Source organism: Leishmania martiniquensis, chromosome 31, assembly GCF_017916325.1.
Source record: "Leishmania martiniquensis isolate LSCM1 chromosome 31, whole genome shotgun sequence".
NCBI lineage: Eukaryota > Euglenozoa > Kinetoplastea > Trypanosomatida > Trypanosomatidae > Leishmania > Leishmania martiniquensis.
In genome coordinates, this window is record NC_090166.1 from 610,567 (window position 1) to 627,326 (window position 16,760).

Genomic DNA, 16,760 nt, shown 5'->3' on the forward strand with positions numbered 1-16,760 from the left:
TCCTAATGCCGGTGGGAGCCGGGGGAGTCTCCGCTGGGCTGCGCCTCTGCAGCTTCCGATCCTGCAGCACGGCGCTCGCAGCCGCGGCAGACGCAGATCGGGTGGCATTTGTCAGCAGTGATGTCTGTGCGCGCCGCAACTGCTTCATTGGGCTCATCGACCGCTGCAGCAGTTCCTCCTGCGTCGGCCTCAGTGCTGCGCTCGCGGTGGTCCTTCTCAGTCCTTTGGCAGGCGCCACAGCCGTAAGAAAAGGCGATGGGCTGTCCATCCGCCCCGTAACGCAAGACAGGGTCTCGGCGCCCGCCAGATGTGCCGGTGAGTGCGGCACCACGCATATCACCGCGGTCGCTGTGCATATCCCTCCGACTGCTCCGCAGCGCTTGACTGTGGTCACTGGTGTTGCGATCGCTGCTAAGGACTGGGTTCGTCATGGGTGTGGATGTCATCGTGGGGTTGTATGACCCACAGCCGTTCGCCTGGTCGCCCTTGCTGCTCGTCATCCCACCGCTACAAAGGGCGATCGGGCTCTCGCTCAGGTTACTGTCGGACACCTTCACCGGAGACGCGGAGCTTCCTATGGACCTCCGCGCCTCTGCTGTCAGCTGCACACGGGGTTCGCTGGCGTCGCTGTGCCCCTTCGCCACCACGAAGGCGGTCGGTGCGATGGCGGGTGCACCTGGCTCACCCTGCAACGCCCTCTGGTCCTCGTCTGTCATGGCCCCAAACGGTGCGGTGATGCTCTCGAGATGAACCACTTCTATCGGCAGTGGGTCGTTGAGCAGGGCTTCTGTGGGTCCTGTGCAGGTCGCCGCCTGGGCGCCGGAGCTGCTCGCCTTGGGGCCCGTTGCTGGCCCTGCCTTCCGCGGCGTCACGATTGCCATAGATGACAGGGGCCCCATCCTTCGAGGCACGTGCACTACAAAAAGCTCACTCCGACCCTCGATAGAGTTCGGAATGGCCGGCGAGGGAATCACCGCCATGTCCGTCCACTCCACAGGCCCGCTGCCCACGAGACTCTGCGGGCCGCCGCTGCTCTCCCCGGCTGCGTCGCCGGCCCGTTGCGCCGCCAGGTGGTGATAGCGAAGCACAGTGGCTGCGGTCGGAGTCACCTTGTACAGGGGCGGCCGCACGAGCGCTTCCAGCGATAGCGGCTTCTTCCACTCAGGGCCAAGCGGGACGACATCGACCGCCTGCACTGTATTCATCAGTACGGCTACACTGAACCGCACGACGGTGCCCGGCACAAAGACGCGGAAGCCGTCCATGGAAATGCACGAGTGGTGCACAAAAATGTCACCCAGCTGCGCCGGCTCGCGCTCAAGCCTGCCGAAATCCGCGAACGGTGGCCGGCGGCTATGTCCGCCGTCACTGGTGCCCTCATGGGCTGCCGGCGAAGCAACAGCATCCTCAGCAGATGTTTCCTTCGCCGCCGCCATGTGAAGATACCATTGCATCGTGCTGTACACAACAGTCCCGTGCGCCTTACCGGTTGACGTCATATCCGTCATGGCAGGGGCAGTGACATCAGCGTTCTCAGCGTCTTTCATGCCTGTCCGTGCAGCAGGAGCCGCTGCGCCATTGCCGCCCTCGCTGAAGGCGCCTGCAGCCACTAAAGATTGTGGTATGCCGATGTCGTCCTCCTTGGCGGGCTCGCTCACAGCCGAGAACGGCGCGGTGCTACGGTCGTCTGGTCGCGACGCGCCCTCGTCTACTGACGACTTCTGCGGCCGCTGCTGCTTGCCGTGCTCAAAGTCAGCCTCCTCGACCCCTTGCAATGGCGTGCGCTCGCCGGGCGTGGCGGCAACCGCAGCCCTCTCCCCCTCGAGCGTCTGCTGCATCCCGTGCTCCGCATCTGCGCGGCGAGTGCAGGCGCTCTCGCACGCGTGGAAGTCAAGACTTAGCCGGTGCGTGCAAGTGAGGAAGCCGAAGCCACGCAGTGGATTGTAGCGCTTTACGATGCCCTCGTACCAGGCGCCAACCTCGAAGTTCGCGCCGTTTTTGGGCTCTGCATGTGCACTGCTCGCTAAGGTGTGAGTAGCAGCACCGCTCTGGCTTCTTGCGTGATCGCTGTCGCCTCCCTGCTGGTGCCGGCCACCATTGTGACCGTTGACGGTAGCAGAAGTGCTGTTGTTTCCGGCGGCCGGTGTGGTAGCGCTTCTTCGACTTCCTTGCGCATTGCCGGCACAGGCCGATGGCTTCACAGTAGGCTGTGCCTGCGCAGCTACTGTCCGCGGTGGCGAAGGGAGACTGGTCTGGCCCTGCTGCGGGGGTCCTGCAAAGGGGGGATGCATGCCAGGCGACGGCTGCGGCATGGCCGCAGCGCCACAATGGTAGTACATCCCGAAGGGGTGGAGCGGCGCAGCCATGGATGCGAGCGAGGCCGCTGAGACAGGCGATGTCACATGCGTGCCACTGGTAGACTCTTTCATCGTAGCCGTCGGGGGCGGAGGTGGCGCCAGGTGGTAGAGGTTGAGCTTTGACTTCTCCAGCGATCCGGCATGCGCTGCTGCTGTGTTGCTACTAACTTTACCGCCACCACCGTGACGTGCCACAGCTGCAGCCGCTATTGTGCCTCGCTTCTGCGCTTCGGGGTAGCGGATGTAGGCGTCGGGTTTACGGATCGGCTGCAATGTCGACGCGGTATCCCAGCTGATAGTGCTGCTGGCCTGAGGCGCTTGCGAGAACGGTTCTGTGGATGGCCAGTGAGGCGGCAGGGCAACAGGACTGATTAGCTGACGCTGATTTGGGGGTGTGGGAATCATCTGCCCAGCTGCGTTGCCTCCGCTACCGCTGAAAAACTGCATCAGGTTGGCATTCATTGCGTCCGTCGCCACAGCGCTGCCGACGGCCGGCGAATCGGTCAGCCCTCCAGGCTCGGCGGACCTCGGAGGCGCAGAGTACATGAAGTCGTGCAAGGGCGGCGCGCTATGCTGCTGCTGGTACTGCTGGAGGAGAATCTGCAAAAAGTGCGGTCGAACCATGACGAACTCGTTCTCGTTGACGGCGGTGGCGCTGCAGGTAATGTTACCACTAGCGCCCGAGCCGGGCCTATCACTGCACTGATGCACCAGCTGCTGTTGTGAGCTTGCCGCTCCGACGCCGCCGTTGATGGGCCCTGCCTCTGCTGCTGTCGCCAAACCACTGTCGCCGCACATCGTGGCCCCGGAGAGCCCTCCAGTGAAATCCGCGTACGCACCGCTGCTGCAGTTGAGACCGAAGACAAACTTTGAGGTCGTCACCGAAGACGACGGGGGCGCCTGTGCAGTGCTGCAACTGCCACCTCCGCCCGGAAGACAGTTCACCTTCGCTGGCAGCGGCCAGAGCATACCCCCGCTAGTCTGGCCGTGCTGCTGCGAGCAGTCTAACTTTGCGTTGCGCTTCTGACGGTCCTTTCGGTCATCCGCGGGGTGCGGTAGTGAGGTGGCGACTGCAGCGGTCCTGGCCATGTCAAGATTCTGAAAGGCAGAAGCTGCCGGTATCTGCAACGGCTGCTGCAGTTGGCTTGCATTGGTGGTGAAAGAGGCCAGAGATGGTGCCGCGCCAGGCACATGTGAGAAGTCCGACCAGCAATCCGCACCGATAGGGGTTCCTCGAGAGGACAGGTCACTAAACGGCACATAAGGAATCTGTGTGCCCCAGGGGGGCCGGCTTAACCCATGGAAGCCGCCGTCGTCATTCGAGTTGAGGTGGGCTGCCGACTGGATGGCAACTTGATGACTATCAGAAAAAAAGCGCTTGTGGCCCCCACGGTCACTGCCGCGGGTATTGTGCTCAGGCAAGCTCATTCTCGGCGTGACGAAGACCCTGAAAGAAGAGAAGAAAGGTGTGTAAGGGGGAAAGAGGGGGAGGGGGTCAGCTCAGCAGCCGTCGAACGCGAAGGAGAAAAAAAAGGGCGGAAGAGGTCAATATGACTGCAAGAGACGCGCGCCAACGTCGACTTTCCAATCAGCGCACAGGGCGCCGCAGCGTGTGGAGAGTCGTATGCGGGGGAGGGTGAGAGAAAAAAGGGCAGGAAGGGAGAAGGACAGAGAATCGCAACAGAGGCGTAATATATATATATATGTACACAGACGGTGTGAAGAGGGGGGAATCAAACAAGCAGGCGGGAGAGCCTCCGAAATGGTCAAGCGGCACACACACGCAGAGAGACAGGGAAGGGGGAGGGAGGGGAAAGAGAAAGCTCAGGAAGACTGAACAACGACACAGACGCACACGCGGCTCAGTGATCGGGGAAATAATAGAGAACGTGAAATTTAAAAAAGGGGGGGTGAGGTGGGGACCGTGACAGGAACAGAGGGGGGGGCTTAAAGAGAAAAAAGAGGCGTGTGAAACAGGAAGACGGAAAAAAGGCAAGCGATCAAAAATCGGAGGAGGTGCGCACGTACGCAAGAGGGAGAGAGCCTGTGAGGTGAGGTGAGGTGGGGGGCGTAATAGGGGGCGAGGGGGGGAGGCGGCAGCACTTGGGGATCGATATAAGAACGAAGTTCACCGAGGAAGACACAAAGAAGGGGCGAGGTGGCAAACAAGAAAAGAAGGGGGGAAGAAACGTACTTCGATGTCTTTCACGCAGTCCTGCGCCCCGCCGACTGAGATGTTCGGCTTCGCTTTGCGATGTGTTTGATTCAGCAGCGACGAACCGCTGCGCAGGGCGGAAGAGGTGAAGAGAAAAAATGGAGAAATCCAAAAGCAAAAGTGGGCCGCACCTCACCCGAACACAAGCCCGAGGGCAGAGCCTCCGTGACGATGCGAAAGGTGGAGGAGGAGGGGGCGGGGAGAGGGGAGAGGGTGGTGTGCGGTACAAGAGATGTGGTGACAACGAGAGGCGTCCCCCCAAAAAAAAAAGATGAGAAGGGGCACACACAACCGCCCAAACAACACAGACCGAAGCAACAACAAAAGAAAAAAAGAGAGGGGGAGGGGGCGGCACAAAGTAACTCCCCGGAAGAGGGAGGGAACGAGAAGTGATCGAAGTGCGCAGAAGGGCTTCGTTGGCGCTACGCGGCGGGCCGACGCCCGACAATCAAGCCCGCGCACGCCGACGCACACGTCGGCAATGCAAGTAGGAGGAGGAGGGAGGGAGGGGGCAGAAAGAGAGAGAGAGAGAGGCGGTACGCGCAGGAGGAAAAGCGTAGCCGGGCAGCACACAAGCACAAACGAACAGCGAAGTGTCAAAAATGGAACAGCAGAGGAATAACAGCAACGAAGACAGAATTCTCAGCACACACACACACAATGCACAAGAAAATTCCGAGGAACAGCTCGTTTAAGCGCACACTTCCGTAAGACGACACACAGTTAGATGGCGAAGATGCGGTAAGGGGGAGGGATGAGGGGGGAAGGGAAAGGGTCTCGCTTTCGTGTTTCCGCTGGGAAGGGGGAGAGGGGAGGTGACGGAGGAGGAGGAGCCGCGTTTCGTTCCGCCAGTGAACGATGAAAAAAAAAACGATAAAATGTTCAGCAAAGGTGAGCCCAACTGCCCCACTTCAAGAACGCTAAACAGGTTTGAAGAAAAGAAACCGCGCACAGAATCGCACACGCAGAGAAATAAAAGATGCGCTTCCGACAGGATCTGTGGTGGATGGGCGGAGCGAGTTAAAGAAAGGAAGAGAAAGGGGACCAGATGGTAAAAAGAAATCAGAGAGCGATGCGCGCCGACCGATGACCGCAGGTGGAGGTGATGGTGAGAAAGAGGGGGAGGGGGTTGTGCGGGTACGAAGCAAGTGAGCACAGGAAAAGCAGCAGTCTGGACACGAAACACGACGCAGTGAAAAGGCGAAGGCCCCAACGAAAACGGTAAAGCGTACGCGATGCTGCGTCCAACGAGAGAGGGCCGCTGGTAAGGCTGTATATGAGCGAGAGGGACAAAAGAGAGAGAGAGCAAGCGAGTGGGTGAAAAGGCACCTGAGGGAAAATGAAAAGGTGCCACGGGGACAGTGCGTCAGAGAGGCCGACACACTAATCTTTTTTGTCTAGTTCGCCCGTCTCTCCTATCGAAGCAAGCACCTCCCGTCCTTTCCGCGCTGGCCGTTTCTCGTCAGGCATATGTGCGCACACGCCCCCTAAACAGACGTCTTGTCGGCAAAAGGCGACGGCGAAGGGTGGGAGTACAAGGATAGAGAGCTTTGGGCAGTGGTTAGGTCCGCAGGCAGGCACGCACGCTCGCCTCGCTACGAAACAAAGTGGCTACAACTGAAGAACAGAGACGCCGAAACTGTTTATAAATATGGAAAAAAAAAGGAAGCCAAAGAGACCGTGAAATAGCTCGGCTGAACGGTGTGCGGATCTGCGGCGCTGGCCGGCGTGGCTGATCCCTACGTGGCGAAAGAAGAGAGCCGGCAAGCGCCGAAAGAGAAGACACTCGCGCTGTGGATAGGGAAAGGACCGAAAGAAAACAAGTTGACAGCAGACAAACAACGGAACAAGAAAAAATAAAGCAAGAACGAAATCGACGGTCGTGTCAGAGTGCGTGCACTACAAGGTTGTGATATGGATAGATGCAGGAGGACTGCAGACGCCTACACGAAAGGGACAGAGACTCAGCGCTTCCAAAAAAAAAAAGAAGTGAGGGAAGGGAACGTGAAAGGGGGAGGGCGTCACACACACACAGCGACACAAGCACGCACAGAGCGACCTGATGCCGAACGAGAGACAGAAAAATGCGGCACACCGCCAAATGGACCGTAAAAAAAAATGGCTGGGTAACCTTTTTCTCTCTTACACAAACAGAAAGCACCGCCTTCGCACGCAACGAGCAAAGGTGATGGAAGAAAGGGAGGGAGGGAGAGGCGTTTCTGCGAGCCTGCCCGCTCGCGTTTGAGGATGCCGGTGCACGAATGTGTGAGCGGCGTGAAGTGCGGAAGAGCTCCCACTGAAAGAAGAGGGGAGGGGGTGAGGCAAAGGGCTGCACGGAAAAAATGGGGTCTGCACATCCCCCGGACACTCGAAAGCTTCAAGTTCCTGTCACGAAAAAAAGGAAGTCAGGTGGGAAGAAAGAGAGAAGTAAGAGAGAGAGCGACAGTGTTGGCAAAGGGGTGCGGAGGTGAAGTGGTGAGAATGGGTGGAGAGGGAGTGGTGATTGTGTGGGTGCATCGATCGCCGCAGCACACGCGATGGAACGCAAGCACATGAGATTGGAAAGAGAAAGAGGAAGTGAGGGGAGCAGGTGGCGTACAAGGGATGGCTCAGAATAAGAGGGTGTCGGTGTCACACACATGCCAGCCATAAAGGGTGATGCGCTGCAACAGACCGGCAAGCGCATCTGCCCAAGCAACGCTGTCGACAAGACATGCACTCGCGCCTCAGTGGTGTCAAACGGAGGCCACACGAGGAGAGATACGCACACCATGAGCGCGGCGAGACGCCTTCAGGCGCCAGCAGAGTATAGCGAGCCCGGCCATGCGAGACGCCCGCGATCATCTCGCACCGAGATGACGCTGCTTAGCATCAGCAGCGTCCTAGTCAAAGACGGCTTCTTTACTTTTTTTCTTTTAGAAACGATTGTCTTCGGCAAAGTGCAGCGTTTTCGTTCCTTATTTCGCTTTCCGTACCAAAGAAGTGTACAACAGACACGGAAAGCAGAAAGATGATTTCACAGAAACAGAAGAAAAGCAAAAATAGGGAAAAAATCGCATCTCGGCAGGCAACACGCAACATGCGCAGCGGCACTGACGCACACGAGCCTTCGGGGGGGGGGGGGTACGGAAGCGTGCGAGCTGTGCACTGCACGATGGGCGAAAAAACAAAGGCAGATAATCCGGAGCACTGCCTGCGTGGCCCACTCTCACTCTCACCCTTCAGCAGGATCATGCGCTTGCAAGCCCACACCGCTCACCTACATCTGCGGCACCCCACCGTGGAAGCAGCGACGTGGGTCTTGCGGGTTGGAGACACCCCAGGCGCGCGCCGCAAGCCAGTCACCCCCAGGCCAGCGCCCTCGCTATGCACCCGGCACCCGTGCCGCATCTGCCCCACTCTCGCGTCTGCAAGATGCCGCACATGTCGCACACCCGCGCACTATCACCCGTGGAGGTGCAGTCCCTCACGCCCTTGCACCCGGTCGCACGCCTCACGACGGCACGGCTGTCGCAGCGGGCGGACCTCGCCGCCTTCCCTCCCCATTCCCACCGGTGTGGCCGGAGGGCCGCCTGCAGGGGTGGCTTGGCCGCGAGTGCAGCGGCAGGCGGGGGGCGCTGCCATGCCTCGGTGGCCGCAGCGGCGCTCGCCCCGCACGTGAGCCCGCCCTCCGTTGACCGCAGGGGGCCTGGACGCGTCGATCAGAAGCGGTCTCTGCATAAAACGTCTGTCTTCTCGCCGTCCTGAAAAATCAGAGTGCGGGACAGTCGAGCGGGGAGGCCCGTGGAACGCGAGTGAGAGGTTCAAGTTTCAGGCGGCACGTTCACGATCATAGCGTGTCACGGCGTGCACCGTCAGGCCTACAGCAGTCTGAGAAGCGCACTCCGTATATCCGGCACAGCGCCGGGTACAGCACTCTCACAGCAGGCAGAGGGTGGGATTGGATTGCCTCGAATGCTAGCGGAGTAGAAGGCAGCGCCTCATCTGCAGATGCCCGGAAAGGGACACAACACTCCAGGCACAGCCAGCCGAGATTACTTTCCGGCTCTGTTGTAGGCTCAGCGTTGCTGTTGTCTGATTGGGAGGGGGTGGAGTCGGCCTGGTGCCTGGGGCGTGTGAGCTGGCCTGTAATGCATGTAATCGGCGTCGGCTTCTCTCTGTCCTTGCCGATATCACCAGCGCGCGCGCATTGCTTCGGCGCTCTGCTTCGCCAGGGCCACAGGCTAAGCGAAATGAAAAGATCAGGCCAAGGAGAAGCTGCGCCGGCACATGCGGCCTGAGACGACGTCGCATGTTATCTTTATGCGCGAATGGTCCTGAGGTAAGCAGCATCGAGGAGGGGTACCGAGGCCGCAGCAGCAGCGCCCACTCATGCCGTTTGGTGCTCTAGTTGATCGAGCGGATTTTCCGGTAGATTGCATCACAGGCCCACTGCTGCACACTCAGCGCGGTATCTGCGAGCACAGGGGAGGGGGCAGCCTCCTGTCGCTGAGCCCATGAGTGCTGCCGCTCCTGACTGAATGCCTGTCTGCATTGCTCTCTCTCTCCGGAGAGCGTACGGGCACTTCGCAGAGCGAGAGAGCAACTCCATACATGCCTATAGTTGCGCTTGGCGCAGAGAATCTACCCGAGGCCCGTCGGAAAGTCAGAAGTTGAAGCGCACGCGACCGCTGCGCATGCGGGTGGTGTGGGCGTGCTCGGCGCTCCAAGGGTGAGGGAGGTCGATGGCTGCATAGATGCCTGCGAGGTGACCACGTGCCATGACCGCGCCGCGATCCTACGGAAATGCCTTCCCCGGCCGCCGAGCTGCGCGAGGGTCCGCCTTCCTCCGCCTAAACGAGAAGAACCCAAGGCGGGTGCAGCGCGGGAGCGCCATGCAGTCAAAGGCAGTGCATTGGCGTATTCAAGGACGCCCCTGTTCCCTGCGCATGGCGGGGCGCGCATGACCAGTGAGACTTCCGTTTGGTAAATGTGCTGCAACGGCTCTTCCGCAGTTCGCGCTGGCGCTCTCCAACGACGCGGTGGTGCTGTAGAACACCTCTGCTTCCACCGGTAATACACAAAGAGCAGATGAAATCCTCCGGTGGGCCACATTTGTGCAAGCAGCGCTGCCCTCGACGCGGAAATGCAGTAGACGCAGAAAAGGCCGAGACAAAAAAAAGCGCGATCAATGGGTATCCGTGCAGGGGGGAGGAGGGAGGGGCATGTGCATGGTTGCAGATGCGCCGTCCCTGTCGGCAATGACACTTTCGGCTTCTATCCTAAAGGAAAAAGAAGCGTCCCTCACATTCAAACACATTAGAAAACGTCGCGTGGTGTACGGCGCCCGCGTGGACCGCGAGAGTGCACTGCTCTGCCGCACAGACACAACATGGAGGCGCGAGCGAGCAGCGGCGAAAACGCTGCACAGCAACGAAACAGAGAGAGGCATATGGGGAGTGAAAAGGGTGCCGATTTAACAGAATTGAAGCAAGACAGAGATTTTGCATGTCACTCAAAAATATGCTTACAAGGAAGCACGATAGCAACTAATAATAATAATATATGTACTGGGGAGGGGGAAGGGAGGCACAGATCATGTGTAAAGCTGTATAGAGCAGCGACTCACAGTGACCTGCGACTCTCCACCGCGAGCTTGTGTCACTTAGATCGATCGATATATAAATATAGAAATATAGAAATATACTTGGGAGGGGGAGGGGGAGGGGTGAGAAGGCTTGTCGTATCGACTTTCTGACAGAGGGCAATCCTTTCAGCCGCCCCTTTTTTTTGATGGCTCTTTTCGAGTGCAGAGTCGAAATGGACAGAGGTAAAGTGCACCAAAGAAAAAAAAGCAAAAGAGGACGCCGGCCCGCGGCAGCAAAAAAAGGGGAAATACCGATCGCGTTTTATTTTGTAGACAAGGGAGGGTAAAGGCAGAGAGCGCCACGCCGATCCCCCTCCTCCGCACACACAAAAACGAAGAGAAGGCGAAGGCTCAGACACGTAAGCTCAAGAAGGTCGTCAATGAAGGTGTATGAATAAAATCAGCGCAGCAAAAAGAAGAGGAGGCGGCGGCGGTGGCGGCGGCACAATCTCCTTCACCACACCCACACATACACACCCTCGCGCACAAACATTTCTTTGCTTTCAAGAGCAAAAAAAAACGTGTGCGTTCCGATACGCGAGAAGGAATGAAAGGAGAAAAAAAAATCGGAGACACGAAGCGGCGTCCAAAGGCAAAATCAAACATACGAAAAAAAAGAGGGAAAACGAGGGAAGACAAACAATAAAAGGGGAAGAAAAGAGGCGGGGCACTGGGCCACGAAACGTTAGCAGCTGTGGCGAAGGTGAAACAGAGAAAAAAGAGGCGTGAGATGGAGAAGTTGGGGGGGATGTATCGCTTACCGTACAGTTGTCAGCCAAAGGAAGAAAAAGGGGGGAACGAGCGGAAAGGGACGAGAGGCGTGGGGACACACACAGAAAAAAATCGCACACAAACGCACACAGACAGAAAGAGAAAACAAAAAAAAGCGCACCGTAAGAGGGCGAACAGCAAAAGAAGCGAAAAAAAATCCGCCAATAGCGCAGCCGGAAAGAGGGGAAATGTGCAACGAAACAACTGAAAAGGGCACCGTATTAGGTGCAGGTCGAAGAAGAGAAATAATGCGGAAGGTAAGGGTGGAGGGGGAGGGGGGAGGGCCTTCGGCGACGTCTTGCTCTGCTGGTGTGGATGTCCCGTTGAAAAATCGCGCACATGCTAATAAGAAAAAGGAAGAGCGCGCTGGCCGTCCGGATCTGTCGCGATGTTGCCTCACAGGATGCGCACTCAGCCATTCAGACGGCGACACTCAGCGCGTGAGAGAGAAAGACACGGAAAATCTGCAAAACGCTCACATGCCGACGCGCGCTCTCAAGACAACTCCTTCCAGGGCCCAGCAAGCGCGCCTGAGATGAAAACTAATGAATAAAAGAGGAGAGCCATACAGAAACAGACGCGACGATTATCTAAAGCCGCGTGCAGAGAGCAGCGAGAGAATACCATCGCAGCGCAGTCAGCAGTACTGGAGCAGAAGGCGAAAGGGATCAGACCGTCAACCGACCAACCATAAGCAGCGAACGAAAAGGAAGAAAAAAAGAAAACGCAAGCGCGCGCGCAGTGAAGCAACCCTCTGGGCGCGTGTCTCACCAGCAGAGGAGACGGCGCGAAGCGAACCACTGAAAAAGGGGGAGCGAAGCTACCGGTCTCTCTGAATACCACGTAAGCGACGGCAAGCGACACGCGAGCACCCAACGGGGAAAAAACACAGATGCACAAGGCAAGAAGCCATACAAAGGGAGGCTGCAGAGAAAGAGTGGAGGGGGGAAGGAGGGGGCGTTGGATTCATGTAATGGCTGCTCCTTGAGCCCGCTCAGAGGGCCGACCAGAAATTACCGCCTGCTGGAGGGGAAAAAAGCAATCCTGTTAATGAAGAGAAAAACGAGGACATGAGCAGAAGGCAACGTCTCCCCCTCCCCCACAGACACGCACACGCACACACACATAAATCGACGCCGTCCCAGCAGAAGAGGCCGACGGCGCCGCAAAGCCCCAAGCTATCATATCACAACAGAAGAGTGTGCAGCTGTCCCGTCTCTGCCGGATCGGTGGTGTCGTGACGCGTTTAGGGGAATGGCCAAAGAGGCCCATATGAAAAGACGAAAGGTAAAGGCCAAAAATGAAAGCAAATTAGAGTAAATGACGGTGAAAAGCGGCAACGGAATCGTCGACGATGAACGAAACGAAGGGGGAAAGAAACGGTAAAAAAAGAGGGCAAAAAATGCGAAACGAGGCGAAAATGAGAGGCCGAAATGAGGAAAAAAAAATAAAGTCTTTTTCGTCAGCACTAAAAGGAAGACAAAAGCGAGAGAGAAATGACAGCTGAAAACAAAAGGGGGGGCCGTGTGGGTGTGAAAGTTTGTGGGTCTCTCTGTATCTCTCTGTGTGTGTGTGGGTAAGTTTGAAAGAGAGGGGGGATCGAGCGATATAAAAGAGAACGCAGAAAGAGGCGAAATCAATAAAGAGGTCCCCCTCCACACATTACCTCACCAGAAAGCCACACAGACACAGAGAGAGAGCTAGACACAGACAGGCACAGACACACAAGCAGTAAGAGTACGCAAACTAATATATATATATAAAGATACCTGAGCACGCGTGTGGTTGAGGAGAAAAGACAGCTTCTCTGTAGGGATGGGCGCACGTCCACTTCGGCAGCGTCTCTTTTCTGTCGCTTCGCTCCTGCAGAATTTGGTTGTGTGTCAGTTCTAGTAGTAGGCATGGAGCGCACACAAAAAAAAAAACGGCAGCGGAGACAGAGAGCTCGCGGGGAGGGGGAACAGGTTGAAGGGGAAGAAGGGGAGGAAGGGGAGGAAGGCACCCCTGCATCCTCCCCAATCATTGCAGCCCGTAGAAAACGTGCTGTCATCCGTCACGCCACACACACACACACATGCACCCGACCTGTCACCATCCTCTATGAGGATAGGCACTGAATACGCAAAGAGAGAAAAAGATGAAGCGCGTTAGCCCAGGCTACTGCTATCCATCTCCGATACGGTATCACTCTTCTTAGGGGGAGCCGTGCTTATACCCTCCCACAACGTCACCGCACGTGAAGAGGAGCAGGCGCGTTGCAAGAAGACGAGAGGGTGCGGACCACAAGGGCCACGGATGCGCCAGAAAATAAAACGAAAGGGGGAAGGAAAAAGCATGTAATCATCACCGTGAAAAGCCTCCATCTAACAGCAGACGCGGCAGCCAGATCGAACCGCATGAATCAATCTTGTTTCGCTTTCTTTGCCGTCGTCGCTGTGAGCACATATGCGTTAGCACGATCGACACTGTTATCTTCTTCCTCAGCCCTATCCATTGATAGACGCACGAGCACATGACGCGGCGTTGCTGTGCTTTCTTAGTCATACAGAAAAAGAAAGAGCTCTTTTTTTTCGAGCACTGATGCACGCCTTCTGCTGAAAGAGGTCCTACACGGCCGGAATGTCCTTCGAGGCGAACGACGGTGGGGACCAGGGGAGAGAGAGGGGGGTAGATATGCATCGGCAGCAATTCAATGGTCGACATAAATATCTGCGGATATGTATATATATATGTGTGTGTACGTATAGACCATCGTGGCACTGCGACAACATACATAATAATAAAGCAAAAAGAGGCATCAGCAGCAACAGAGAGCCTCAAAGCAACGCCGATAGCTGATTGAAGTGCGTCTTGATAGTGGTGGCAACAGAAGAAAACACACACACACAAAAGAGAAGGAAGAAAGATGAGGGAAGGGGGAGGAGCGATAACAGCAAATCGAATTCAGACGTTAACGAGAGAGAGAGAAAAAAAGCAGCACACTGTGTGAGGCCCCTCTTCCTCTTCGATCCCTCACAGATTCTCGTAAAGAGAAGCGCAAAGAGACAGAAGTAAAAAAAATTCGATATCATAAGCGAAAATAAATGCGGGGCTGACGTAAGACAATCGCCGAAGAGAGAAGGAAGAAAAAAGAAAAAAAGAAGAAAAAAGAAGCGCAGAGAGGCGTGCCTGAAAATGACGAGGTGCAGGCCAAGGCGCTACAAGACGAGCACACGCGCAGCCTTGTGCACGCGCCCCCACCACCACCACCACCACACACACACACACCGAAAGATACATGGGGCTCCCTCTCTTACGGGCGACGAAGGCCTGTCAGTGTTAAGAAAGTTCGCGTTGAGAGGGTGAGGCGGAAGAAAGAGGAAGAGAAAGGCGCTCTCAAGAAGACAGCCACCGTGGGAAGACGAGAAAAAAAAGCAGTCAGGGCGCCATATGCGAGGGAAGAGAGGAGAGAGGGCAGTAAAGGAAAAGAGAGGAAAGGGAGAACAAGTGCATCGAAAAAAGACCTTCATGGGGCAAGCAGAAGAAAGCGAAGAGGGAGGGAGGGAAGGAAAGAGGCGGCCGACATCAGAGGGTGGGGTGGGGGTGGGGGGCACGAAGAAACAGAGAAACAAAAGAAAGCATAAGCGTACTCGGGAAATAATGGAGAGGAGGAAGAAAATGAAATAATAAAAACAGAAAAAAGGGAAAGGTGAAAAAAGCGAGAGAGAGAGAGACGCTGATACCTCTGGGGGAAAGGTAAATAAGAAGAGACGTCTTGGAGTACACAGGCACACACACACACACGCAGACAGGCACAGACATACATACAAACACAGACGCACTCACAGGGGAGAGAGAGGCACACGCATACTCAAGGAAAAAAAGAAAGAGAAGGAACATACAAAAGTTGGAAGCCAAGTAATAGAATCGATAAAACTGTGTCACAGATCTCCCCTGCTCATATTTCGAGGGCGCTCCTCTCCGTCATGCACTTTGTGGAGGTGATGCGGTAAGGTCGCTCCAGATGCAGTAAGAGCATAGGCCGCGCCTTTCCGCGTTCCTCTTCCTCCGCTACTCGCTCCTGAGAGCCGCGTAGTCAGGGATGCTGTATGAATCAGGTTAGGGGGAGAGCGCGGGTGCTAATAAACTGTTAAGGGATGATGAATGAAATGGAGCGTGTCTCGGTACATGCCTAAGTGCCGCAGATCTTGCAGTGATTCGCCCGAGAGAGAGAGACAGAGGGGGACGAGGGACCTGTACCGCCTCACGTCCGACGAAAACAGAGAGAGGGGCAGTACGCGTCATCCGTAAGGGATGAGAACAAAAGAAATACAGGCGTGGGCACAAGTACAAAAAAGGGGGGCGAACCTTTTTCTTCCTTCATTCGAGGTGGTGGAAAAATAATACATACATATACATGCATATATATATATATGTATATGTGCGCACTTTCATCGAGGGAGGCTGCTGAGATCAAGCAAGAAAGCGAAGACGGTTGCGCGAATGCGTACACTCGCCTCGATGAGCCACAGCCACTCAGGGCTCGATCAAAGTAGCGTCTTGCTTCTCTCTCTGCGCATGCTAGAAAAGGTATCTTCCCTTATACGATCCTTGTTACCCATGTCACGTCCCCCCCTGTCTCGCTTCAATTTCACGCATTCATCCCGCTTGCCCGCACACACACACACACGCACAAACTTCCCGCCACACATGTGAGTGCTATCTGTTTTGTTGCTGTGTGTTACGCGCTCATCTCGTCAGCAAACGATAAGCGCACATAAGACATCGCCACATCGATGCTAACACAGGACAGAGAACGGTAAGAAAAAGAAAAAAGGCGGGCATAGGTGCAGACACGCACATCCGAATACATGTTCCGGCGCCTCGCCAGAGAGGAGAGGGGGAGGGGGGTGCGAGTCCTCTTTGAGGACCTCAATGAAAAAGAGCGCAGCGAAAGAGATGAGAAGAAACGATAGAAAGGGACGGCAGCGATGGCGCCCACACCACGCGCAGCGCACAAGAGAGAGGGGGTGGGGTGGAGGCATGGGGCAGAGAGAACGGCCAAGACACTTTTTCCTATAGGTGGAGGCGGTGGCAACTGTGGAAACGATCACAGAGAGAGGGCGAGGCGCTGTCAAAAGGATGCGAAACCCAAAGCGCAAAAAGATTCCGTCCCATCCGTCTTTCCGTTTATTTATTTATTTTTTCACTCAGACGGATTCCGTGAAGACCTTCAGGAGGCTCGGGCGTATGAGAGAGGGATGGGGGGAGGGGGCAACGCACAACGTCAGGTGTTAAAAAAAAAAGTGGACAAGAAAAGGGAGGGATGGAGACGTCACGTCCATCGCTCAACAAATCCTGGTAGCACACACACACGCAGACACACAGAAAAAAAAGAAGAGAAAGCAAAGCAAATGTTTCCACCACATGCAGTAACATAACGCTGTGGTGTAGATAAAAGTTGGAGGGGGGAGAAAGAGAAGAAGAGCGAAGTGAAACACACACACGCGCACGCGCGAGATATGAAAAAAAAAAACGAAAAGAGCTCGTAAGAGACACAAGCACAGGTGTAACGAAACGATGGAGAAAAAAGGGGGGCAAAAGACACCGAAATCGTGCCTCTTTCGATTTTTCTTCATTTCTCACAGGCGTGAGAAACGTACGTCGAGTGAGCGAGCCGCACCCCGCTGCTGCCCCCCTCTTTCATGCGAGAGGGAACGAAAAAGAGGAAAGGGGCGCGGAAGCACGCAGCGTGTGTGTGTGTGTGTGCACGCTCACCAACGCTGTAAGCCACAAGAAGTGGGTAGAGAGA

The 16,760-nt window shown here is 56.0% G+C and overlaps 1 protein-coding gene across 1 annotated transcript; it reads right to left on the reverse strand.

Annotated features, from left to right (window-relative positions):
* Nucleotides 1-2: 2 nt before the first annotated feature.
* On the reverse strand, nt 3-3,785 carry LSCM1_01435 (uncharacterized protein; the record flags this gene model as incomplete). The annotated part of the gene is made up of 1 exon (XM_067319046.1): nt 3-3,785. One exon carries the CDS (start codon nt 3,783-3,785, stop codon nt 3-5), a length of 3,783 nt encoding a protein of 1,260 aa, XP_067176325.1.
* Between the last annotated feature and the right edge of the window lie 12,975 nt (nt 3,786-16,760).